At 40.9% G+C, this 26,473-nt stretch overlaps 1 protein-coding gene across 1 annotated transcript in view; it reads right to left on the bottom strand.

Annotated features, from left to right (window-relative positions):
• LOC138757266 (potassium/sodium hyperpolarization-activated cyclic nucleotide-gated channel 1-like) overlaps positions 1-26,473 on the bottom strand; it is a 305,197-nt gene that overhangs the window by 191,010 nt on the left and 87,714 nt on the right. The window contains exon 3 of the mRNA XM_069924313.1: positions 15,529-15,690. Coding sequence (XP_069780414.1) covers positions 15,529-15,690 — 162 coding nt within the window. The remainder of the gene's footprint in view (positions 1-15,528; positions 15,691-26,473) is intronic.

A 26,473-nucleotide genomic window follows, 5' to 3' on the forward strand; every position in this document is an offset into this window, starting at 1 on the left:
ATCTCTCATTTGAATAAGTCAGGTCTCCACTTAAACTCTGCCAACACATTGACTGCCTTTTACTCCCTAGGGATGTACATGTCGTTACTAAATTTCTCCAGTGCTTTAGTGCATTGCACTCAACTATAGCATCTGCGAACTTTCTTGTGCAACAATCTCAGGTTCTCTAATTTCTCCACAAATCTGAAGGTTTATTAACGGTGCCATTCTGATAAAATTCCTCTGAGCCCTGCCCAAGTCCTTTCCAAAGTACAGTGCCTATTGAGGCCTTAACTAAGCATAAAAAGGTTGAACATTGCTTCCTTGTTTTTATATTCAGAGACTTTTTATAAGGTCATGTATCCCATATGGTTTCTTAAGTAAATTATTAGCCTGACCTTTTATTTTTAAGGTTTTGTGAATATGCATCCCCCATTCACTGCTGGGGATGGCACAGTTAATATAGTGGTTAGCACAATGTTATCTCAGCACCATCGATTCAGAATTTTTAATACTCTGCTGTCTGTAAAGTGATTGTATGTTCTCTTTGTGTTCACATGGGTTCCCTCCAGGTGCTCTGGTTTCTCCCAATATTCCAAAAATGTACAGGTTAGTAGCTTAATTAGTCACATGGGTATAATTTGGCGGCATAGCTCATGGGCCAGAAGGGTCTGTTACCGTGCTGTATCACAAAATTAAATTAAATCCACCACTCTTTGCAAATCAATCCTTTCTTGCAAATGACTCATATTTGTACATTCAGCAGTTTCTTCATATGGTTTCCCCAAAGAACCATCAGTCAAGCAATACACATAAAGCTGTATCTGCCATTCATATGCCCATTTCACTAGTCTGTCTGTAAGTTCTCTAAATGTGCTGTACCCTATTTACAATTATTTGATCCAGTTTCCTCCCATCTCCCAAAAGTAATCTATTCTGTCGCTCTAACCTTTTCCTTCTCTCTCTCTCTCTAGGAATTACTAAACCCAGAAATGCTTAGCTTCCACACCAGCCATGTTTTAAGCTTGGTCACAGTTGCTTATTAAAGTCTATATCACAGCAACACGTCAACCATATTTGTAATATTTTTGTGTTAAAACATTTACTTGACTCATTTGCTTTTTCACACTGCATGGAAACAGGCCTGTTGGCCAAATGTGCCCATATCAACCAAAATGTCCTAACCACACTATTAATATCCTCTTGCATTTAGCCTTAAATAAAGTCCAAACCTGATTAACCTTTCCCTTTAATTCAGTTCCTGAAGTCCAGGCAACATCCTAGTAAATCTTCTCTGCTCTCTTTTCATCTTATTGATATCCTTACTGTAGTTTGATGACCAAAACTACACACAATACTCCAAATTTGGCCTCACCAATGTCTTATACAACTTTAACATAACATCCCAGCTCCAAGACTGAATCTTTATATTTATAAAGGCCAATATTTCAAAAGCCCCCTTTACAATCCTATCCTCCTGTGACACCACTTTCAGAGAATGATGTATCTGTATTCCCAAATCCCTCTGTTCTACCACACTCCTCAATCACCTCCCATTTACCATGTATGTCCTTTCTTGGTTTATCCTTCCAAAATGCAACACCTCACACTTGATTGCATTAAATTCCATCTGCCATTTTTCAGCCCATTTTTCCAACTGGTCCAGATTCCTCTGCAACTTTTTAAAACCATCATTGCTGACCACAACACCTCTATCTTTGTGTCATCTGCAAACTTGCTGATCCAATTTGCCACATTATCATTATGATGTAGATGACAAGATGATGTAGATGTCCCAGTCCCGATCCCTGAAGCACACCACTAGTCACAGGCCTCCAATCTGAGAAGGCATCTTCCATCAATGCTCTTTGGCTTCATGTGTCCAGATATTGTCAAATCCAGTTAATTACTTCACCATGAATACCCAGCATCAGAATCTTCCTGACTAAACTCCCATGAGGGTCCTTGACAAAGGCCTTACTACGGTCCAAGTAGAAAACATCCACAGCCTTTCCTGGTAACTTCCTCGAAAAACTCTATAAGATTGGTTAAACACGGACTACTACGCATAAAACCATGTTGACTATCACTAATCAGTCCGTGTTAACCAAATAAATGTATATCCAATCTCATAGAAGACCTTCCACTAATTTACCTACTATTGACGTCAGGATCACTGGACTATAATTTCTAGAGTTACTTTTGGAAACTTTTTTAAACAACGGAACAACGTGAACTACAACCATCCCAATGGAACAGGTCCCACCTTCCCTGGAAGAGAGTCCAGTGATCCAGAAACCTGAAGTCCTCCCTCCTGAACCGTGTCTTTAGCTATGTGTTAAGCTGCATTATCCTCCTATTTCAAACCTCATTAGCATGTGTAATCCAACTTGCAAAAATAAATAAAAATAGTGCACAAAATGTGTTTGGTTCATTGATCATTTTGGAATCCTCTGGCACCACATCCATGGCTACAGACAATTTAAATATTTCTGCCAGAGCCCCTGAAATTTCTACCTTAGCCTCCATCAAGATCAGAGGGAATATCTTGTCCTGGGATTAATTCACCCTTTATTGCTTTAAGACAGCAAGCACTTCCTGTACAGGTTCCATGACCTCACTGCTTGTTTTCCTTATTTCCCATGACTCTGTACCCTTTCCTGAGTGAATACTGAATGAAAAAAAAACATTAAAGGCCTCTCCCATCTTTTTTCACTCCATACAAAGCTGACCACTCTGATCTTCAAAGGAACCTATTTTGCCCCTTACTATCCTTCCACTCTATAGGAACCCTTAGGATTTTCCTTCACATTGCCTGCCAAAGCAACCTCATGTCTTCTTTTAGCCTTCCTGATTTCTTTCATGAGGTTTTTCTTGCATTTTATATACTCCTCAACTACATCATTTGTTCTATGTTGCCTATAGCTGTTATACATTCTCTCTCATCTTCCTAACCAGATCCCCAATATCCCTCGAAAATGAAGGTCCCCTATGCCTTCTAACCTTGTCTTTGATTCTGAGAGGAATATACAAACTCTGTACTCTCAAATTTTCACCTTTTACAGTCCTCCACTTACCTCACACATCCTTCCTCAAAAACAACATCCCAATTCACACATTCTGATCCTTTCCCATCTCCTCAAAATTGCCTTTTCTCCAATTCAGAATCTAAACTCAAGGCCCAGACCTATCCTTCTCCAGAATTAACTTGAAACTAATGATATTATGATCACTGGACCCAAATTGTTCCCCTACACATACAGTACTTCTGTCACCTGTCCTGTCTCGATCCTTAATAGGAGATCTAATATTGCACTCTCTCTAGTTGGTACCTCTATATATTGATTTAGAAAACTTTCCTGAACACATTTGACCAACTCCAAGCCATATAGCTTTTTTATAGTATAGACGTCCAAGTCAATATGTGGAAAGTTAAAATTTCCTATCCTCACAACCTTGTGTTTCCTGCAGCTGTCTGCTATCTCTCTACAGATTTACTATTCTCGTTGACTATGGACAGTCATTAATACTATCCCCTGAGTGTGTGGTCCTCAGCTCATATAGCCTCTGGTCTGTCCTGTCTGAGCACAGATGTAATATTTTCCCTGATGAGCAATGCCAATGCTCCCCCTTTCATCCCCCCATCCTATCACATCTAAACTAACAGAAGCCTAGAACATTGAGCTTTCAGTCCTGCCCCTCCTATAACCAAGTTTCACTAATGGCCACAATGTCATAATTCCACATGCCAGTCCACACTCTAAGCTCATCTGCCATTCCTATAAACAGCTTGCATTCGAAATAGAGGCCCCTAAGAATATTTCCACTAGATATAACCTGATGACTTCTAAAGGTTCATGCAATTTTCACATCATCTTTTCCCTCTTCCATTCCTCTATCTGCTCTAGCACTCTGGTTCATAACCCCCTGCAAATCTAGTTTTAACCCACAGAGCAGGACTAGCAAATCTTCCCACTTCAGTTCCCCCTTCAGTTCAGATGCAAACCATCCCAACGGAACAGGTCCCACCTTCCCTGGAAGAGAGCCCAATGATCCATAAACCTGAAGCCTCTCTCCTGAACCATGTCTTTAGCCATTTGTTAAGCTGCATTATCCTCCTATTTCTAACCTCACTAGCATGTGTAAACCAACTTGCAAAAATAAATAAAAATAGTGCACAAAATCTGTTTTGTTCTTTGATCATTTTGTAATCTGATGGCAATGGGTAAGACACTGTCCTTGTGCTGCTGAGTTCACCTGTACCTTTTACCCAATGATAGCAGAGTGAAGAGGGCATGGCCTGGATGGTAGGGGTAATTGAGGAGAGAGGCTTCTTTTTTATAACACTGCCTCTTGTAGATGCCCTTGATGGAGTGAAGTTTGGTTCCTGTAATGTCGCACGCTGAGTTAACAACCATCTGGAGTTTTTTCTTGTCCTAAGCCTTGGCACCTCCATACCAGAAAATGGTGCAACTAGCCAGAATGCTCTTAAGTTTTCGAGCGTCTTCAGTGACATACCAAATCTCTTCAAACACCTCACAAAGTATACCCGCTGGCAACCCTTCTTCGTAATTGCATTGACATGGAGGCTCCATGACAAATCATTGGAGATGTTGACACCCAGGAATTTGAAGTTCTTGACTATTTCCCCTACTAAGCCTCGATGAGGACTGCATCTTGTTCTCCTGATTTCCTTCTGAAGTCTACAATCACGACCTTGGCTTTTCTAAAGTTGTGTGCAAGTTTGTTTGATCTGACCCCACTCAACAAGCTTGATCTATCTCCCTCCTCTACGCTTCCTCATTGCTCTTTGTTATTCTGACAGCATTGTGATACCATTGACAAATTTGTAGATAGCATTGGAATTGTGCCTGGCCACACAGTGATGGGTGTGGAGTGAGTAGAGCAGTGGGCTAAGCACGCATCTTTGAGGTGTGCCTGTGTTGATAGTCAATGAGGAGGAATGTTGTTTCTGGGGGTATGGAGTCCAGGGTCCATGGAACCTTTGCTGTGTGGATTCAGAATTGGTTTGGTGGCAGAAATAAGAGGATAGTCATGAATGGAACATATTTTTCCTGGAGGTCGGCATCTGCTCTTTGTGATTTATCTAAATGACCTGGATGAAGAAATAAAGGGATTGGTCAGTAAGGTTGCATATGATATGAAGGTTGGAGGTGTTGTGGAGAGTGTTGAAGGTTATTGTAAGTGAAAAGGTAAAGGTTCCCAACAAGTTATAGACAGAATTCAGAGTTAAGAGGAAAAATGGCAGATGGAGTTCAATCAAGGTAAGTGTAGGATTGTACCTGATTCATGGCAGGATTCTTAACAATGTGGAATACAAGAGGGACCTTGGGAGCCAAATTCATAGATCTCTCAAAGTTGCTCCACAGGTTGATAGAGTAGTTAAAAAAGCTTATGGTATCTGGTCTTTATTAGTCGTGGGATTGACTTCAAGAGCTGTGAGGTAACGTTGCAGCTCTATAAAACTCTAGTTATACCAAACTTGGAATATTGTGTCCGTTCTGGTTGTTACAATACAGGAAAGGGTGCAGAGGAGATTTACCAGGATTTTGCCTGGTTTGGAGAGTAGGTTTTATGAGACAAGGTTAACAGAGCTGGTGCTTTTCTCTTTAGATCAAAGAAGATTGACAGGTGACTTTATGCCAGATTATGAGAGCCATATATAGGGTGGACAGCCAGCACCTTTTTCCTGAGGTGATGGTAGCAAATATCGGAGGGGAAGAAAATTCAGAGGGCAATTTTTTTTACACAGAGAGTCATAGGTGCCTGGAATGCATTGCCAGGGCTTGTAGTGGAGGCTTATGCAATAGGGACATTTAATAGACTTTAGACAGGCACATAGATGAAAGAACAATACAGGCTATTGATGTGAGGTGGGGAAGGTTTAAATTGTTGAGTAGGTATAAAAATATAAGTCAGTACCACATTGTGGGCTGAAGGATCTATTCTGTGATATAATGTTTTATGTTCAACCAGCTCATCAACTCTAACAAGCAAGCACCAAGGGCAAGAGCACATCACAGTGTGCAGTGTTATAATGAAATATCAGCTAGTGCATAACAGAGACAACATGAGATCACTGTTGTGGTTCATTCAGCAGCATGTTGGCTGCAGGGGAAAAACGTGTCTTTGATTTCACACTCTTGAAATTTCTCGATGGGAGGAATTCAAATGTCAAATGCTATGGTTATGATGAATTTCATCTCTATTTAGGACACACACTGACAAATGATCAATTAAATATTTATTTTTCTTTTTGATGCTTTTGGTGTCTAAGCCATCCAGCCCTTTTTTCCTGTATGGGAGTGCCAGTCAATATTTGGAAAGTTAAAATCTCCTACTATCACCTTTATGTTTCCTGCAATTGTCTACTATCTCTCCACAGATTTGCTCCTGTAATTCTCGCTATTGGGCAGTCTATAATACAACACCTTGAGTGTGGTCATATGTTCCCCATTCCTCAGCTCTACCCATTTAGCCTATGAGCCCTATCATGTGTCCTGCCTGACTGAGCACAGTGTGATCTTTTCTCTGATGAACAATGCCATTCCTCCCCCTTTCATCCCCCCTTCTCCACCCCATCTGGTTCTATTGCATCTAAAGCAATGACAGCTCAGAACATTGAGCTGCCAGTCCTGTCCCTCCTGCAATCAAGTTTCACTAATGGCCACAACATCATTATTCCACATGCCAATCCACGCCCTAAGCTCACGTCCTTCCTACAATACTCCTTGCATTGAAATAGATGCATCTGAGAACATTTCCATCACATTCAACCTGTTGACTTCGAAGGGTGCATGCAATTTTCACATCATCTTTTCCATCCTCCACTTCTCTATCTGCTCTGGCACTCTGGTTCCCATCCCCCAGCAATCTAGTTTAAACCCACTGGAGCAGCACTAGCAAATCTTCCCTCAAGGATATTAGTTCCCTTCCAGTTCAGATGCAAATTGTCCTGTTGGAACAGGTCTCACCTTCCCTGGAAGAGAGCCCAATGACACAAAAACCCCCCTCCTGCACCATGTGTTTAGCCATGTGTTAAACTGCATTATCCTCCTATTTCTAACCTCACTAGCACGTGGCACAGGTAGCAATCCTGAGATATCATAACCCTGGAAGTCCTGTAATTCAACCTAGTGCCTTACTCCCTTAACTCTCTCTTCCTACCCATGTCATTGGTCCCTACATGGACCATGACATTTGGCTGCTCACCCTCCCTCCTGAGAATGCCGTGAATGCGATCTGAGTTATCTCAGACCCTGGCACCAGTGAGGCAATATCACATCTGGGCTACCCAATCTCTTCCACAAGAACCTCTTCCCTGTCCCCCTAACTATGAAATCCCCCATCACGACACCTCACCACTTCTCCTCCTTCCCTTCTTAGCCACAGTACCAGATTCCATGCCAGAGACCTGATCACTGTGGCTTTTCCCTGGTAGGTCACCCCACGCCAACAGTCTCCAAAATGGTATACTTGTTATTGAGTGGAACAGCCACAGGGGTTCTCCTGCACTGTGTGCCTCTTCCCTTTCCTTCTCCTGACTGTCACCCATCTACCCTCCTCCTGCCTCCTAGGTATGACTCCTGTCTATCACTTCCTCTGCCTTCTGAATAATCTCTAATTCTTTAACTAGACTTTAGCTGCAGCTGGATGCACCTCACAGAAGAAGTCATCAGGGATACTGCTACCTTCCCTGACGATTCACATTTTGCAATAGCAGCATTTTTCTGCCTTGGCTGCTATTCCCAATGTCTATGTCTCTATTAACAAAATATCTAAAAAAATGTCCACTACTCTGACCAAAAGACTGTGCGTTCACTCAACCTTTACTTGTCATGACTTTGCACACCTCTATGAGACCACCCTCATTAACCTGTACTGCAAGGAATAAAACCCTAGCCTGCTCATCTTCAACCTCTAATTCAGACCCACAAGTCCAGGCAACATGTTCATAAATCTTCATGCACTCTCTCCAGCTTGACACCTTTCCTAGAGCACATTCACCAATTCTGAACAAACTGCTCCAAATGTAGTCTCACCAACATCTTATATATCTGCAACATGACCTCCCAACTACTATAATCAGTGATGAAAGCCAATATGCTAAAAGCCTTTTTGACAACCCTATCCCACTTTCAAGGTTCTACGTGCCTGTATTGCTTGATACTTTGCTCTACAACATTGCCCAGAACTTTACCTGTGTTAGTCTTCTGCAAATGCAACAACTCTGTATTCAATTCCATCAACTATTCCTCTGCCCATCTGGTCAAGATCCTGCTGCAATTCTTGGCAACTATCTTCACTCTACACAATACCAGACATTTCAGTGTCATCTGACTATGCCATGTATGTTTTTTTAATCTAATCATTGATATAGATGACAAGCAGCAATGGGCCCAGCACTGAACCCGGTGGCACATCACTAGTTACACTCCTCCAGTCTGAAAAACAGCTTTCCACCATTACCCTATGCTTTCTTCCATGAAGCCAATTTTTTATCAAATCTGCTATCTCACCTTGAATCCTGTGCGACTTAACCGTCCAGAGCAGCCTATCTTATCAAATGCCTTGATGAAATCCATATATGCAACATCCACAGCTCTGCCATCATCAACCTTTATCACATCTCCAAAAAACTCAGATTTTTGGACATGACCTCCCTCTTATAAAACCATGCTGACTATCCCTCACCAGCTCTTGTCCATTCAAATGCATATATAACTTCTTCCTCAAAATACTCTCTTGTAACTTACAAAGCACAGATGACAGGCTTCCTGGCCTGTAGTACCCAGCGTTTACCCTGCAGCCCTTTACCATAATATTTACCACTCTCCATTCTTTAGCACCTCACCTATACAGTGTGTAATAGTCAATACCATGTAAACGTCTACCCCCTTTTTGGCCCAAAATTCACGTATTTTCCATATATCGCATGTAAAATTTGACCCCCCCCCCCCACTTTTTGGTCCAAAAATTGCATATCTTCCAGGTATCATGTTTAAAAATGTAAAAATATGTCAGCTGAGGAAGGATCACAACTTTTCTTTGCAGCTCAGTTTGCATAGACTACTTGTGGTTTCAAAACTTTGCCTCCATTTTGCTTCAAAATGTCCTCCAGAAAAAAAATAGCAAATATACAGCAGCATTTAAACTAATGTTAACTGTGGGAAGCAACAGCAATTTGTGCATCGGGGAAACTTGTGATAGACTTGAGAAAGATATCAAACTAACTTCAGACAACGTCGATGGAAAGTGTGCTAATAGAGGTAAACCTAACAAGTGGCCACAATCGGAATTAGAAAGTTGCTGAGTGGGTGATTAAAAATTGTCAGGATTGAAAAAGTGTTACTTGTGGTGCCACTCGAATCCATGCACAAAAGGAAACAAGAAAGGAAAACCGTTTGAATTTCACTGCAAATGCTGGATGGTGCACGAGGTTCACGAGGCAGTTTTCTGTCTTAGCACTTCAGCAGAAATCACAAAAGCTGCCTGCTGAGCTGGAAGAAATTACAGTTTTACCAGCTTGTAATCAAACATCAGAAGAAGAAAGGCTACGTGTTATCATGCATTGAAAACATGGATGAAACACCAATTACACTTAACATGCCAGAGAAACAAACAGCGAACTAAAAGGGAGAAAAAAAAAACCAGTATTCGCAAAAACCAGTGGTCACGAGAAAAGAAGGCGTACTTTAGTTCTTTCTTGAATGGCCGATGGTACTAAATTAAAGCCGATGGTTGTTTTATTAGAAAAACTTGGCCAATAAAAAAGAAATTGCAAAAAGGAATTGTCATCCATGTACATCCACAAGGCTGGATAGCTGAAGGCGGATATCGCAATTGATAAATAATTTGTGACATGCAAGGAAAAGAGTTTGCTTTTCTGGGATCAGTTTAGGGCACAGCTAGTGATGAATCTGGTTGATGACTTCCGATGACAAAACACTTACATGGCTGTAATTCCTGGGAGACTTACAAATATTTTGCAACCAATGGATTTTGGTATCACTAACCCATTTAAGAACATGATGAGATTGAGTTGGAGTAACTGGATGCGTGAAGGAGAAAAAACATACACAAAAGAAGGCAGTAGGCAGGCTCAGTATTTGGTATGACACCAAAGACTCTTGCAAGTGTCTACAGCTGTACCATAGAGAGCATTCTGGCTGGTTGCATCACTGCCTGATATGGAGGCACCAACTCTCAGGACAAGAAAAATCTCCAGAGGGTTGTTAACTCGACCTGCGGCATCACAGACACCAGACTTCACTACATCGAGGACATCTACAAGAGGCAATGTCTTAATAAAGCAGCCTGTATCCTCAAAGACCCTCACCATCCAGCCCATGCCCTCTTCATTATGCTACCATCGGGAAAAAGGTACTGAAGCCTAAAGACGAGCACTCAGAGGCACAAGGACAGCTTCTTCCCCACTGCCATCAGTTTCCTGAATAATCAATGAACCAAGGACACTGCCTTATTTTTCATGCACGATTATTTTTTTTAATTTAGTAATGTTGTAAGATGGTTATAATATGAATGTTTGCCCTAGGATGCTGCCACAAACACTGAATTTCATGGCTTGTTTGTGACAATAAATTCCGATTCTGATCTATCACTATGTCAGATCTGTGAATGGATCTTTGATTTGTAGAAGGAAATGAAAACCATCATTAATGTCAAATCATACAAGAAATGTGGAATTCCGTTTGCATTGGATGCCACAGAAGATGATTATCTATGGGATGAATGGGATGATGAAGAGCGTGGATGATGAAGATGAAAAAGATCTCTACAATAATATCATTCATCCTGATGATTATGGCACTTTATTTTGTGCTGAAGATGTTAAATTAACTTATGCACTTGAAAGCCTTATTATGATAAATATTTATTTCACTATTTTCCATGCATACCATGAATGAAAATTTAATAGAAGTAATTATTTTTGTTTCCATTCTCATTATTTATTTTGATCATCTGTAGCTTAAGGTTCATTGAATGCATTAAAAGCAAAAATGCAATAAAGAAAATGATACCGTAGTCCCAAATATGAAATTGTGGTTAAAGTTTTTGTCACGTGAGCAGGTACGGTATGCTTGCGGCAGAGTATTATGGTAGTTTTGACGCACAGAGTGGGTATTATTTACTTTAATTCGTTGTGTTTCAGTTCTTTATTCATTTAGAGGTCATTTGGACTTCTGCTACAGACACGGTAGTACTTTTGGATTCTTGTGTGAATTTTAGCCCCTCAAAAGTAGTAAATGTGTAAAACTCGACTCCCCCCCAAAAAAATTTAACCCAAAAAATTGCTCCCCAAAGCTCATCTGTTACAAGTATACGTTACTTAATCATGACCCAAATATCTCAGCCAGTGCAATTTAGCGTCCCACAGTGTCCACAGTGTCAGATATATCTGATCAGGTCCAGGAGATTTTTCTCCCCTCATGTGCATCTGGTCCTTCAGCACCTCCTCAACTGTAATACTGTTCTCAGGACACTACCATTGACTCACCAAGCTCCCCAGTCCTCATGTCTTTCTCCACATCAAAAACAGAGCAGAAGTAATCAGTGAAGGCCTTGCCCATCTCCTGTGGCACAGCACAGAATTAACTGCATTGGTTTCTGAAGGGTCCAATTTTTTCACCAGTTACTCCATTTCCCTTTGTGTACTTCTAAAATCTCTCTGATTATCCTTAATGTTATCTGCCTGTCCCCTTTCTGCCCTCCTGATTTCACTCTTTTAGCTTTCTCCTTAGTTACGAAAACTTCTCCAGGTATACACTTGATCCCATTTGTTTACACCTACCCAAGCTTCCATCTTGCTTTTGATCAAAGCCTGAATTTCCCTTGTAATTTTCCTAAAGATCCTCTTCCTTCAAACAACCTGTTCCAATCTTGCTTTCTTTGCTTTTTCTCTCTGAGTTTTTGTATCAACCCTGCCTCTCTTCAGTTACTGGTGCCCTTACCCCTGCCAGAATCATACAAGCACTCCTCTATAAGATTAGTTAATCTTATGAATACACTATGTTTTCATCAGTTGAAGTACAGATTCAAGGACAGTATTTTACCTACTGTTATCAGTATCTTAAATGGAACTTTCACTAGCATAAGTTGATACCCTGTTTTTGTAGACAGTGAAATGTGAAAGTCTGCAGACGTTGTAATTGTAGTAAAAAACACCGAAAGGCTAGAAGAACTCAGCTGATCTTTTCAACATCTACAGGAGACAAATATATATTGGCGATGTTTCGGGCCTGAGCCCTTCTTCAAGGAATAAGCAGAATAAGCCAGAAGCAGGAAATCTCAGAAAGTCTCAGAATTTAGACAATGCTGGCTGGGGGAGTCATCCAGACCAACAAAAGGTGTTGATTGGATATCATAAGGGATGAGGTAAGAATTTATCATGTTTGTGCAAAAGAAGATGAAATGGAGGGACAGAGATAAGGAAAGGTGATGGGGTAAGAAGGTGGGGGGTGGGGTCAATCTCTCAGAACTCAGTCACCTACAGAATAGACACAATTTCCACCTTGGCCTGCAGGACTGAGTCTCCATTGCGAACTCCCACCCTGGCTCCAGGAGAGCAGGGCTTTTCTCTCGCTTCACCCTCTGACTTTCCCAACCCTCCTCAACCTCCCTTAGACCCCTCCTACCCTCCACCTCCTGATCCACCCCATCGTCCTCCACTTCCCGACATCCTCCACCCCATTGAACCTCCCCCAAACCCCTGCCTGGTCTTCACCATTCCCCCTGACCTTCCTATCTCAGGAACTGAATGCTCTGTCCTCAGTAGAGGTCTCACCTTCATCCCCCATCATCTACACCTAACAATGAGTTCCACGTACTCCATGATGCTAAATTCTTCCTCCATGCCTACTTCCACAACCACAATTCTCAACCTCCCACAACAGATCCTTTCTCCTGTTTTAAACCTTCTTCCTCCTCCTGGAAACATCTTTCTGGTCTCCTTCCTGATCTGGAACTTTACATTTCCATCTGCCACCGTATCATCAAGCATATCAGTTTCACTATTCCCCTCACTCTTTCCAATCTCAACCCCTTGGAACACCTGGCACTCTACTCTCCGCACCAATCTGAATCTCACCATTAAAATGCAGACAAGGGTGGCACTGTTGTGGTCTGGGCACTGACTTCTATCTGGCTGATGCCAGATAACAACTCTCAGACACCTCCTCTAACTAATCCCTTGAACAGGACCCAACCAAAGCTCATCAAATCACTGCATCACACACCATCTCTGTTCTCATCACTTCCGGTCACCTCCCTGGCATGGCCTCCAACTTTATTGTTTTCCAACCTTATACCACCTGTTTCTACCACCTACTCAAGATCCACAAACCCAATTGACCCAGCAGACCCACCATATCCGTGTGATCCTGCCCCATCAAATAGATCTCCACTTACCTGACTCTGTTTTGTAGCCCTGGTCTAGTTCATCTCCACCTACATCCGGGACCCTTCACATGCCCTCCATCACTTCAACAACTTCTAGTTCCCTGAACTAGAAGATCCATGGAGATCCAATTCCCATACACCTCCATTCCCCATACTGAAGGCCACAAAATTTTTAAAAATTAATTTATTTCTGGATAATAGAACTAACCAACCCCCCATCCCCCCCCCCCCCCCCGCCACTTCCCCTCCATCACCCACCTCTGGCTGCCAGAACTTGTCCTCACTCTCAATAATTACTCCTTTGACTCATCCCACTTTCTCCAGGTTAAATGGATAGCTATAGGTACGCGAATGGGCCCCAGCTATGTCTGCTTTTTTGTTGACTATGTAGAGCAATCCATGCTACATGCCTACACAGGCAAGGCCCCTCAACTCTTCCTCTGCTACATCGATGATTACTTTGATGCTGCCTCATGTACCTATGATGAGCTTGTTGACTTCATCCACTTTGTTGTTAACTTTCACCTAACCTCAAATCACTTGGTCCATCTCCAGCAACACCCTCCCTTTTCTCGATCTCTCTGTCTCCATTTCAAGAGAAAAATTCTCAACAGACATCTTCTACAAACCCACCAACTCCCACAGCGACCTCGACCACACCTCTTCCCACCCTGTTCCCTATAAGGATTCTCTCAATTCCCCTCTCTGTTGCATCTGCATCTAGGATGAGGACTTCTATGCCATATCATCAATGATGTCCTCCTTCTTCAAACAATGTGGCTTTCCCTCTACCACCATCTACTTGGCACTCACCCGCATATCCTCCATTACTCGCATATCTGCTCTGGCCCCTCCATCTCCACGTGCAAGAAGGACAGGTTTCCTCTTGTCCTCACTATCACCCCACCAGCCTCTGCAGCAAACATATTCTCCTCCCACCACTAGACACATATTCCTCTCTCTTCCCCTCTCTGCCTTCTCCAGGGACTGCTCCCTCTGTGACACCCTTGTCCACTCCTCCCTCCCCACCAATTATCATGCTGGTAGCTAACCCTGTGACTGCAAGAGATGCTCCACTGCATCCACATCTCCTCTCTTACCACCATTCGGAGCCCTAAACTGTCCTTCCAAGAGAAGCAACATTTCATTAATGAACCTGCAGGCATAATCTACTGTATCCTGTGCTCCCGCTGTGGTCTCCTCTACATCAGAGAGACTGGACACGGATTGGGAGATCACTTTGTTAAGCATCTTGGCTCTGTCGGCTGCAATAACATGGATCTCCTAGTGGCCACCCATTTCAATTCTCCATCCCATTCCCTTGATGACATGTCTTCCCATAGTCTCATGCACTCCCTGACTGACACCATCCACCATCTTCCGAATGGGCACTCTCCAACCTGATGGCATTAATATCGACTTCTCTGGCTTTCATTAAACCCTTCCCCCACTCCTTTCCTGTCCACTTTCCCTATCTCTGTCTCTCTATTTTGTTGCACAAACATGATAAATTCTTCCCTCATACCTTATGACAACCAAATTAACACCTTTTGCTGGTCTGGATTCCTCCCACATTGTCTGAATTCTGAGACTTCCTGAGATTTCCTGCATCTAGCTTATTCTGCTTACTCCTTGAAGAAAGGCTCAGGGCCGAAAAGTCAGCAAATATATTTTTGTCTCCTATGGACGATGAAAAGACCAGCATTTTGGTGTGTTTTTGTAACATGATTTGCTCCACTCTTTAACTTATGGTAACACTACTTCCTGCAATTTTTATAAATTATTTGTTAAATTGTGTATAAATTGACTTGCCTGAATTACACAATAAAACAATGTTTTTTTTACTATATCTTGCTACAAGTGACAATTCAATTCAATTCATGCACAACCCATCTGTCCATGCCCTCTTTACCCATAAAGTACCACAGAGGATAACATTGTTGTTAAATAATCTATGCCATGAAGAATCAATTCTCAATCCATAAATCTTCAAAGGATGATGTCAAGAAACATGCAATAATTTAAAATAAGCTTGCCTCTGAGCGCAGGATCATTTTGTCAAGAAAGGCTTAGGAAAATACATTAAAAAAAAAATCTCACAATACTTACAACCATACCATTTAGAGACACCCAACAATCAGGGGGAAAGTCCTGAAGCAATGGAACTAGAAACTGGAGACAACCATCCCAGTGGCATAACAGAAGCATCATTCCAATGAGGTTAAATATTCTCACCACAGCACTGGCAAAGTCATACGTCATATGGAATATCTGAAAGAGTAACACAAAGAAATTAGGATTTAAGTTTACTCTTCTTCACTGAAGGCCATCATTAATATTCTAAAGGACCATCAATATTCGGAATTGTTTTGAAACTATACCATGTTCATAGAATAAGTTTTTTGCCACACTTGATGAGCTTTCCCTCTGTAAAGAGCTTTTATTTTAATCATCTCAGAATGCAGCAGATATATTCAGAGTTTGGAGTGGAAATTCTGTTTACCTCACCTCATCATCACTAAGGAATTAATTATTCAGCTACAACTCTTTCCAAAAACTCTGGTCATTAATTCTTAGTTGCTGTAGCTAAAAAGGTACCTAAGGAACATCAACTATAATAGTACTTCAAGTTACCCCAGTACAGACAGATGATAAATATAAAGGATAGATAAATAAATAGTCACAGTTACAATTTGTTCAAGAAAAAGGACCAGAGAAGACTACGGCACAGAAACAGGCCCCCTCAGGCCTTCTAGTCTGTGTTGAACCATTTTTTTGCCTCTCCCATCAATGAGGAGAGTGGTAGAACAGAGGGACCTGTGAATACAGATACCTAATTCTCTGAATGTGGCATCACAGGTGGATAGGGTTGGAAAAAGAGTTTTTGGCATATTGGCCTTCATAAATCAAAATATTGAGTCTAGCAGCTGCGATGTTATGGCAAAGTTGTATAAGACATTGGTGAGGCCAAATTTGGAGTATTGTGTGCATGTTTGGTCATCTAACTACAGAAAAGATATCAATAAGATAGAAAGAGTGCAGAGAAGATTTAATAAGATGTTGCCTGTACTTCAGGAACTGAGTTACAGCAAAAGATTAAACAAGTTCAGACTTTATTCCCTGGAGCATAGAAGAATGAGGGGAGATTTGATAGAGGTATTTAAAATTATGAGGGGGATAGACAGAGTAAATCTAGAGAGGCTTTTTCCACTGAGAGTAGGTGAGATACAAACCAGAGGACATGGGTGAATGGGGAAAAATTTAGGGGGAACTTCTACGCAGAGAGAGAAAGTGGTGGGAGTATGCAATGAACTGCTAGCTGAAGTGGTGAATGCAGCCTCAATTTTAACATTTAATATGATTTTGGAAAAAAAATGGTTTAGCACAGACTAGAGAGGCAGAAGCAGCCTGTTTCTGTGCTATGGTTCTAAGATACGGGCATCAAAATTATAAAATCATAATCTTTTGTTTCATAACCATGGTTTCTTCATTCATCTTTCACGGGAGTTGGGAAGATTCTCCCAGGCTCATCAAATTGCTAATTTTGTGCATCTGCTCTTCAAATTGAACACCCATTGTATCGAAGTCTAATGCACTTGATGCTTGTAATAGTACAGATTCTATCACCAATGTGTCTATGTATAGGTGGTAGTGTAGGATGACTGTGATTGGCTGAGAATGTAGCCACACCTACTGGCAGGTCTTAAGGATTGCTCCTAGCCAGACCAGGTCATTCTGGACTGCTCAACTTACTTGTGATGTGCTCCAGTCTTTTAGTTAATAAAAGCCTTGGTTTGGATCAACAAGTCTTTGGTTCTTTCGACGCGCACTTGATGCTATCATGTTGTAAGCCTGGGTTGGGTTTAGCTAAAATTAAACTCTGGAGAGATGAGAATGTAGATGCTGAATCTGTATCCAGAGGGGAAAGAAACTGTTGGAGGAACTTTGCAAGTCCACCAACATTTGTGGAGGGAAAGAGTTCGAAAATGTTTCAGGTAGAGAGCTTGCAGCAGTACTAAGTAAACTAAACTCTACTTGCCACTTGCGAGATTTAATTTGCTTGGTTGCCAATGTGATGTTATTTTATTTTATGGCCAGATTTTTAATAAAGAGCAAATACAATTATCCATTACAAACTGGCATCATTCATTACTATTCCATGCATGCATGCAGATAAAACAGAAATGATTTGAGGGTTTTTTATCATCAGAACGGCTTAGGCATGAAAAGTCCAGTGAGAGATATCACAACTGAGGACAATGTTTAAGGATAAGTCATTTTAACAGAGATGACCAGGCTGCACTAAGCACTCACAATCCATCTACCAAATGGGATTTCCACAAGATTGCCAGCTTGCCCTATTCCAGTTCCAGCTGCTGCTGCTGACTGTAAAACTGTAGTACTGATATCTCTCTCTCTCTCTCTCTCTCTCTCTCTCTCTCTCTTAGAAAAAAACCTGTTTGACTCTCTCTGCTTGCAAAACCACATGGCCCTCCTATATTAGCAAGTTCCATTCCAGACAGACTGTGGCTCTGACAAGTTCTTACATCTGTTCCTTTTTGTAAACTACAATCCATTAGTGAAGTCTCTTGGGCACTCTCCAAAGCTTTTGCAAAGGCTGTTGGCCACGACATGTCTAGCATGAGTGAGCTCCAGTATTTTAAATAAGATCTGTTTTAATGTGTTTGTATGTGATCTACACTAAAAAGACCCAATTTATCTCCCAAAAACTTATCTATATACAATCCAAACACAACATAATCTGTCACACTGGTAAAATTGACACTGATAATGTTGATAACTGTTTGAGTTTCAGTTTCATAAATCGTAAATAAAATATTCAAAAAATATTAAAAACAACAGTAAGGTAAAATCCACTAACACCCTGGGTAAGGTGTTCTGCCACATCTTTGAGGTGATTTTTCAGTACTTGCCAAAGACACATCATTTGATGAACTATGCTCACATTTTGTTTCAATACCCAATCAATATAAATTATAACTGAGTTATCCAATACTGGCTTCATAGAAAGCAATGGCCATTTGTCAAGATATAGAATTCAATATCAGAGTACGATGAAAGGATCAACAAAGTAGAGAGAGTGATTTACTTTTTAACTTCTAAACCTAATGTCCATTTCAATATTCTCGACAAGAACAGAGGAATCAAATTACAATGTAGCACCCCACAACTCGAGTGAAGGCAGGTATCTAGAGATTACATAGTGAAAATATTAGCCCAATAGAAAGAAAATGGAGAAAAAAAAGACTACTTAACAACTTCCTGAGGATGCTAAACAGTTTAGAGCTAGTGGATTTTAGGACTTCATTCCTTTTCCTATCTATGTCACTGGTACCAAAATGGACCACAACATCTCGCTGATCATTCTCCTGCTTGAGAATTCTGTAGACTCAATCTAAGATGTCCCTGACTCTGACACCTGGGAGGCAACATACCATCTTGGAGTCTCAATCTTGTTCACAGAATCGCCTGTGGATAGGAGAATTCTCCTATCAAATCCCCAATCACTATAGCTCTCCTCTTCTCCTCTTTTCCCTTCTGAACTGAAGGGCCAGACTCAATGCCAGGGACTTGACCACTATGACTTGTCCCTAGTGTATTGTGCCTCCCCAAGGTTTCCAAAACAGTATACTTATTGTTGAGGGGAGTGGTGCCCTCTGCTAACTGCCTATTCACCTTCCTTCTCCTAACAGCCACCCAATTATCTGCCTCATGCCTCTTGGGTGTGACTGTCTTCTTATAGCTTTTGTCTATCACTCGCTCTACACGATCTATAAAGAGCTACAACTGGATATACTTCTTGCAGGTGTAGTCATCAGGGACCATTGTGCTGTCCCAGATTTCCTACTTCCTGCAATTGGAGCATTCCAGTGCCCTAGCTGCATCTCCACTATGTACTCTGGGTTACTATGAAAGGCCTGTAGCAAGCCTCTGGTTGCTATAACCTCTCAAGCCAAAGATCGAAATCACCACTACTGGGCCACACACACACTGGCCATTCCAACAATGGCGGCTCCGCTTTCAGTTGTTCTTGCTATTGAATCACGATTTGATTGGTCCACTAAAGCATCGAGTCCCATGAACACTCCTTTTTAAACTCTTCTTCCCAACCTGGATGTAACTCTCTCTCCTTGTGATTCAATTGGTCTGCTAAAGGTTATTCGAGATTATCTTTCCAAGATCTAGAATGTGATTTAAGCTCACCAACTTCAGAGCTTAGGTGCTCAGGTAACTAGACACTCTTAACAAATAGAAGTACACCCATTATTTCATACATTAGCCATTTGGAAATATTATATTTGCAGGATAAATAAGTACTAAAATAATTGTGATCATATTATTTGCTTCATTTCCAATTTTTTGTGCTGTTGAAATCATCCATCAAGTTGAAACTTTGTCATGGATAATTCACAAACTGCTGATTTCGATGAGCAAGGGCTCATTTATTCACTCTCTGAATTTGTAAATCTACAATAAAGTTATTGCCGAGTATTACCTTTGTATTAAATTCTGATTGAATGCCTTTTTATTACAATGCAATGAGCTACTGCATTATGTATGGCTGAACAATATTATAACTTTGAATTGCTTCAACACATGAAAACTGTCACATGTCTAATCGTTAAAGACAATGTGAACCTTTTCTTGAATGATGCCTTAACTTATTTCATTTTTTTTTATTTTTTGATGCTGGCACAGAAATCTACTGTCAGAAATCTTTCAACTTGTGAAGTCCATTATTAGCATAAATGTCTCATCTGCAAATCTTTGGCAATTGACTTTTAGTCAGGAATCATGCATAATGGGGACATTAGTTTACACCACCATCATCTCCATTCATTCAGATTGAGTTTTTTACATATTTTGTTCATCTAGAGTTCGATATAAAAATATTGTAAATGTATGAAGTATTTTTCAATAGAAAAGGCTTAAAGAATAACATAATATCAATTCAGCATGCTTAAGGGAATGACACGAGTGACAAAGTTATGGTTTAAAAGCTATATGAGAGATGAGCATGTGGTGTAGTGCATGGAAATTTTGCTTTGACGAGTTGCCATATTTGGATAAAGATATTAAACCTAAAATCTCAATTCATTGAATACATTATTCGCTGCAACAGCAAGAACCTCCCATTGACCAACCTCTTCAACTCTGCACCACATAGCCACACTGACTTGTCTGTCCATGACCACATGTCCTGCCAAGTTGGGACCATCCAGAAAGTGGAGGAACCAATACTTATATTCCATCTAGAAAGTGTTCAACCAAACTTCAACTTCTGTTCACCCTCTCCCCGATCTCTCTTTCCTTCATCCCTCTGTCTTCCTTCCTCCAGCTCCTTATCCCCTCCTTTCCTTCTCATATCAGAGAGCTATCTTTCGTAGCCCTCTGCCCTCTCTCCCTTATCACTTCTCAGCTTCCTTCCTTTCTACCTTCCTTCCTAGTGTATCCATTTATTACTTCTAACTTGTTAACATGTTAGTATCCCTTTCTCTCTTCCCCTGACCCCTACCCCCCTCCCCATCTTTTTGTTCAGGTCTCTGCCTGATATTCAGCACACCTGAAGAAAGGCTCAGGACCAAAACTTCAACTGCCTAGTTCTTTCTACAGATGCTGCAAAACCTGCTGAGGTTTTCCAGCACTTTTGTGTATTGCACTAGACCCAAGACCACTTTGACTTTCATATTCATTTATCAGATCAGATTTCAGATTTATTGACAGAGTACATACATGACATCACATACAATCCTGAGATTCTTTTTCCTGTGGGAGAGGCAGATTACCACTTATTGGTTGGTAGTACAAACAAAATGTACACAGCAAGCACATATTAACAAATAAAGAACTGTAAATAGATAATGAATCTAAACAAACTGACTGTGTAATACAGAGAGAACAAAAAAATCAATAAAGTGCATAAGTAAGTGTCCTTAAATGAGTTCCCAATTGAGTTTGTTGTTGAGGATTCTGATGGTGGAGGAGTAGCAGCTGCTTCTGAACCTGGTTCTGTGAATTCTGTGGCAGCTATACCTCTTTCCTGATGGCAGCTGTGAGATAAGTGTGTGCTGGGTGGTACAGATTTTTGATGATTGCTGCTGCTCTCCGATGGCAGCATTCAGTGTAGATATTCTTGATAGATGGGTGGGTTATGCCTGTGATGTCCACTACATTTTGGAGAGCTTTACACTCAAGGATATTGGTGTCTCCAGACAAGACCATGATGCAGCTTATCAGCACACTTTCCTGTCATACCAAACCTCCACAAACTCCTGAGGATGTAGAGGGGCTGATGTGCTTCCTTCATGATGCCATTAGTGTGTTGGGTCCTGGATAGATGCTCCAAGAGAGTGACTCCCTAGAAGATGAATTTGCTCATCCTCTCCACCACTGATTTCCAATGATTACTGGAGTGTTCACCTCTGGATTTTCCTTCCCGAAGTCAACAATCAGCTCCTTTGTTTTGGTGAAACTGAGAGAAAAACTGTTGTTGGTGCACCATTCAGAGAAGTTTTCAATCTCCTTTCTGTGTGCTGACTCATCACCTTTCTTTATACAACCCACTACTGAGGTATCATTGGTAAATTTGTAGATTGTTTTATGATCATACTGAGCCACACAAACATAGGTGTAAAGTGAGTAGAGCAGGGGTGCTTCGGTACTGATAGAGATTGTGGAGGAGATGTTCTTACCAATCCTTTCTGATTGTGGTCTGGATGTGAGAAAATCCATTATACAATTACACAGTGGGGTGTTGAATCCCACTTCTTGAAATTTGCTGATCAGTTTTGAGGGAATGAGGATGTTAAATGCTGAACTGTAGTCGATAAAGAGCATCCTGATGAAAGGATTTATATTGTCCAGGGCTTTGTATAGAGCCAGTAAGATGGCATCCGCCATAGACCTGAGTAGACTATTTTCACTGTTTGAAGAGTAGGAGTTTTCAAGATAATTTAGCATTTCCTAGTTTTATTTCAGGTTTCCAGCATTGCCAAATCACGTAGAGTCTTATAATGGTGGGATGAAGATTTGCCTAATGAGTGGCATAATGCTGGATATTGTATTACTTGTGCAAACAGTGGCTTTATCCAGGATGTTGTTTAATCCACTGGACAAATGGAGAGTATTCCATGGCACTCCAAATCCTTTGCTAAACCTCTGATAGATCTGAAGGTGAGAGCCTTAATGCAAAGTAGTTGTCATTTACCTTACTCAATACAATTAAATTTCAGAATATTGCTAATCCCTAGGATGATGCAATGTGATGTTGTCAGTGATGTCTGGTTCACATGCCACCACACATTTGACAGCCCAAGTCTGACATAATGCAAGACCTACTATTTGCTGACCTGAGTTGATGAAAATTATGATTGCAAAAGTGCAGACAGTCCTTTTTGTGGTGTCAGACTAGTTTATGATTAGAGTAGCAAGAGGAGATTCAAAATCATATGAAAGAAACTGTTCTTGAACCAGGCCACTGTATGGAAAACAATTCATTAATGAATTTTAGCCTTGGAACAGCAGGTAAATAAAATCAATTTTGCATGGACATAAGTAAAGCATGGAAAATCATTGGTAATTAGCATTATTTTAATTGGACACTTTACAGAACTGATTAATTAACTTTTTATGAAAATGATAGACGAGAATATTTAAAGGAAATGAAGCAGATGGCATGCATACCAATCCCCCAAAATAAACTTCCATCTCCATGCTTTTTTCCTTAACCAAGATTGCTTCTGACATTAACACTGCCCATCCTTACTCCAGCTTCAGATGCCTGCCTTTGTTACCTTGAGGAATGGGCTCATCGAAAACATGCTCCACGTTGCTCTGTCCTCCTCAGTATAAATCAATAGCTATTTCAACAACACCGTAACTTTTCCAGGTTTCGATATTCCTCCATTAATTTATGGTAAAACTCTGGTTTTTCCACATAGCAGACTTCAATGCGTCACTTATGATTATACACTCGAAGCTGCAAAAGCTCCAAGCTCTGAAATTTCTTCCCCGTGCATTACCTTGTCCTGTTGCTTTCTCCTCCCTAAAACCTACTTCTTTTACCAAGTTTTATCTTTCCTTATATCTCTTCATTATGCACCTCAGGAATTTTTTGACCATGTTATGGTCCTTACAAAATCCACATTATTGATGTAGGTAGACAAGGAACTTTTAATTAGGTGCTTCATAAAAAAATATTTTTTTTTGCAAAATTGGAGAAAATGTACCAAGAAAATGTATTCCTCTCTCTTTTTTGTGCACTGAGCTGGGGTTGTATTCTGTGCTAAAGCCCAAGCATGTTTTCTGGAAAAGAAAATAATAAAATTGGCCGAGCAGGCCTTTTAAACAGTGACTAAAACTCAAAGCAAGTTTTAAAATGCATCTTGCACCATTCATGGTGGAATCATTTGGGATTCAAAGCAGCCTCCATCAATTTGTACACTATTCTAAGGACATCCTACCTTAAAAATTCGCTCCCATGATAACATGGCACCATAGATGCATTGGAGAAAACAAGCAAAGTGGGGAGGAGGAGAAACTCATGTCGCTTATGCTCTGAAGCTCCTTGCCACTTTTACTCCAGTATCAGCAGTAACCCACAGTTGGTTAATTTGTACAGCATATAGATCATCATACTATATTTTCCAGTCCTGCAAGGAGATCATATTCACCATGGTGCGATGGACCAATGGCTTTTCAGTTTTTGAAACCCATCAGTATTTTGAACATGTTTGAGCATTTGTGTAGCTCTCAGATCTGTTCTGAGCAGCTGTGTATGGAGAACAAGCTGCAGCCTGTCCCCAAAGATCAACCAGAATAGTCCCAGCTGTTGAAAATATCCAGCAATTTGTTCCATGAGGATGATGCAACCTAGAAGCATAGCATTAACCACTGGGAAATTCTTTCTACGACTAAATATTTCCTGAACAATGAGGGCAGACAGATTTTCCTGAGGTCAAAACCCGAGAACTTGAAATGCAATGTGGGTGTATCCACGTTAAGGACTCCACTGATTTAAGACCCACCTTTTTTAATGGCCAATTAAATGATGGCCTGTGAGGCCCATATTCCTCAAATGAATAGAAATAGCAACCAGATGATGAGTGTGGAATTTGGTCAAGGGGTAGAAATGAAAATTTGTCTAAGAACTGTCATCCGGCTTCGGCAAGGTACAACCCAACATTGATAAAAGTAAGCAGGAGAGAAACAGATGTTGGAAAACTAGAGCAACACACAAAATGCTGGAAGAACTCAGCAGGTCAGGCAGCATCCAGGTAAGGCAATAGTTGGCTACCATTTTGACCTGCCTGACCCACTGAGTCTCTCCAGGATTAGGCATGAACATTGATTTTACATTTTCCAGTAACCCCATTCCAATGTGATTCCACTGTTTCCACCTGTCGTTCATTCCACCCAGTGGTCTCCTTTTCTACCCATCTCCCCAGTCTACCTCTCCCACATTAATTTGTCCTGTATCTTCTTACCTCTTGGCCATTCCCTCAACCTTCCCTCCTCTTTAGTCTGCTTGCTATTGTCCTTTCCCATCTTAGTCTTAACAAAGGGTCCCGATTGAAAATGATTGCTTGATTATTCATTTATCTCCATGAATGTTTCCGGACCGGCTGAGTCCCTCAAGCTTCTCTGTATTTGCTCAAGATTACAATGTTGACATTTTTCAATGTCTACAGCGGCACTCACATCCACAGTGATGAAATGTTTTGAGAGGCTGGTATTGAAGCATATCACCTCCTATCTGATTAGTGGCATGGATTCCTTCCAGTTTGCCTACTGCAGCAACAGGTCACCAGCAAATGCCATCTTACTGGCTCTATATAAAGTCTTAGAACATCTGAATAGCAAAGACACATTGCAGAGAACTGGGATTCACTGGGAGTGTGTTATGCTGATGGCTGGCCCTGCCTTCTAGCTCCGCCCCCATCTGTTCACATATAACCCTGGTTTCTCGCCTAAACCCAGAACCCTTCTGAAAACTACTGTGAAATTCTATCCATAATTATAAGCTAATAAAAGCATTTGTTATCCCTCCAGTCGTGAGAGCTTTTATTCACACTACACACATGCATCAGGATGTTCTTTATTGACTAAAGTTTGGCATTCAACATCATCATCCACTGAAAACTGATTGGCAAACTTCAAGACCTGGGCCTCAATAACTTAGTGTGTAATTGGATCCTGGATTTCCTCCCCTCCAGACCACAAAATCAGTGAGGATTGTTAAGAACATCTTCTCTAATCACCATCAGTACCAGAGCAAAACAGGCAGCACTTCTTTGCCCCCTGCTCTCCTCGCTTTACACCCATGACTGTGTGGCTCAGTACACAACAGCACCATCTACAAATGTTCTGATGATACCATGGTAGTATGTTGTATGAAAGGGGGTGACGAGTCAACATTCAGGAGGGAGATTGAAAACTTGGCCAAATCGTGTACTAAAAACAACCTCACACTTAATGTCAACAAAAGTAAGGACCTGATTGTGGACTTTAGGAGGGGAAAACCAGAGGTCAATAGGGAATCAGAAGTGGAGAGGGTGAGCAGATTTATATTCCTGGGAGTCACTATTTTCGAGGAGCTTTCTTGGACCCAACACGCAAATGTCATCATGAAGAAAGCATGTCAGCACCTCTACTTTCTCAGAGTTTGTGGAGGTTTGGTATGACATTGAAAACCTTGGCAAACTTCTGCAGATGTGTAGTAAAAAGTGTGGAGACCGACTGCATCGTGGCCTGGTATAAGAGCACAAATTCCTCTACAAGAAAAGCCCTGCAAAAGGTAGTGGATGCAGCCCATTACATCACAGGCAAAACTCTACCCACCATCAAGAAAATCTTTTTTTATAATAAAATAATAAATTATCAATACAATATAATCAGATAAAAAAGTGGAGAACCTGGGATGAAATGATATGATTTAAGAGCAATGTATCTTTTTGAATTTTAACATGTGTACTCTGTATTTTAGGATAAGAAATTTCAATGATAATAAAAATTTTGAAAAAGTAAAAGAAGA

Source organism: Narcine bancroftii, chromosome 3, assembly GCF_036971445.1.
Source record: "Narcine bancroftii isolate sNarBan1 chromosome 3, sNarBan1.hap1, whole genome shotgun sequence".
Taxonomy (NCBI): Eukaryota; Metazoa; Chordata; class Chondrichthyes; order Torpediniformes; family Narcinidae; genus Narcine; species Narcine bancroftii.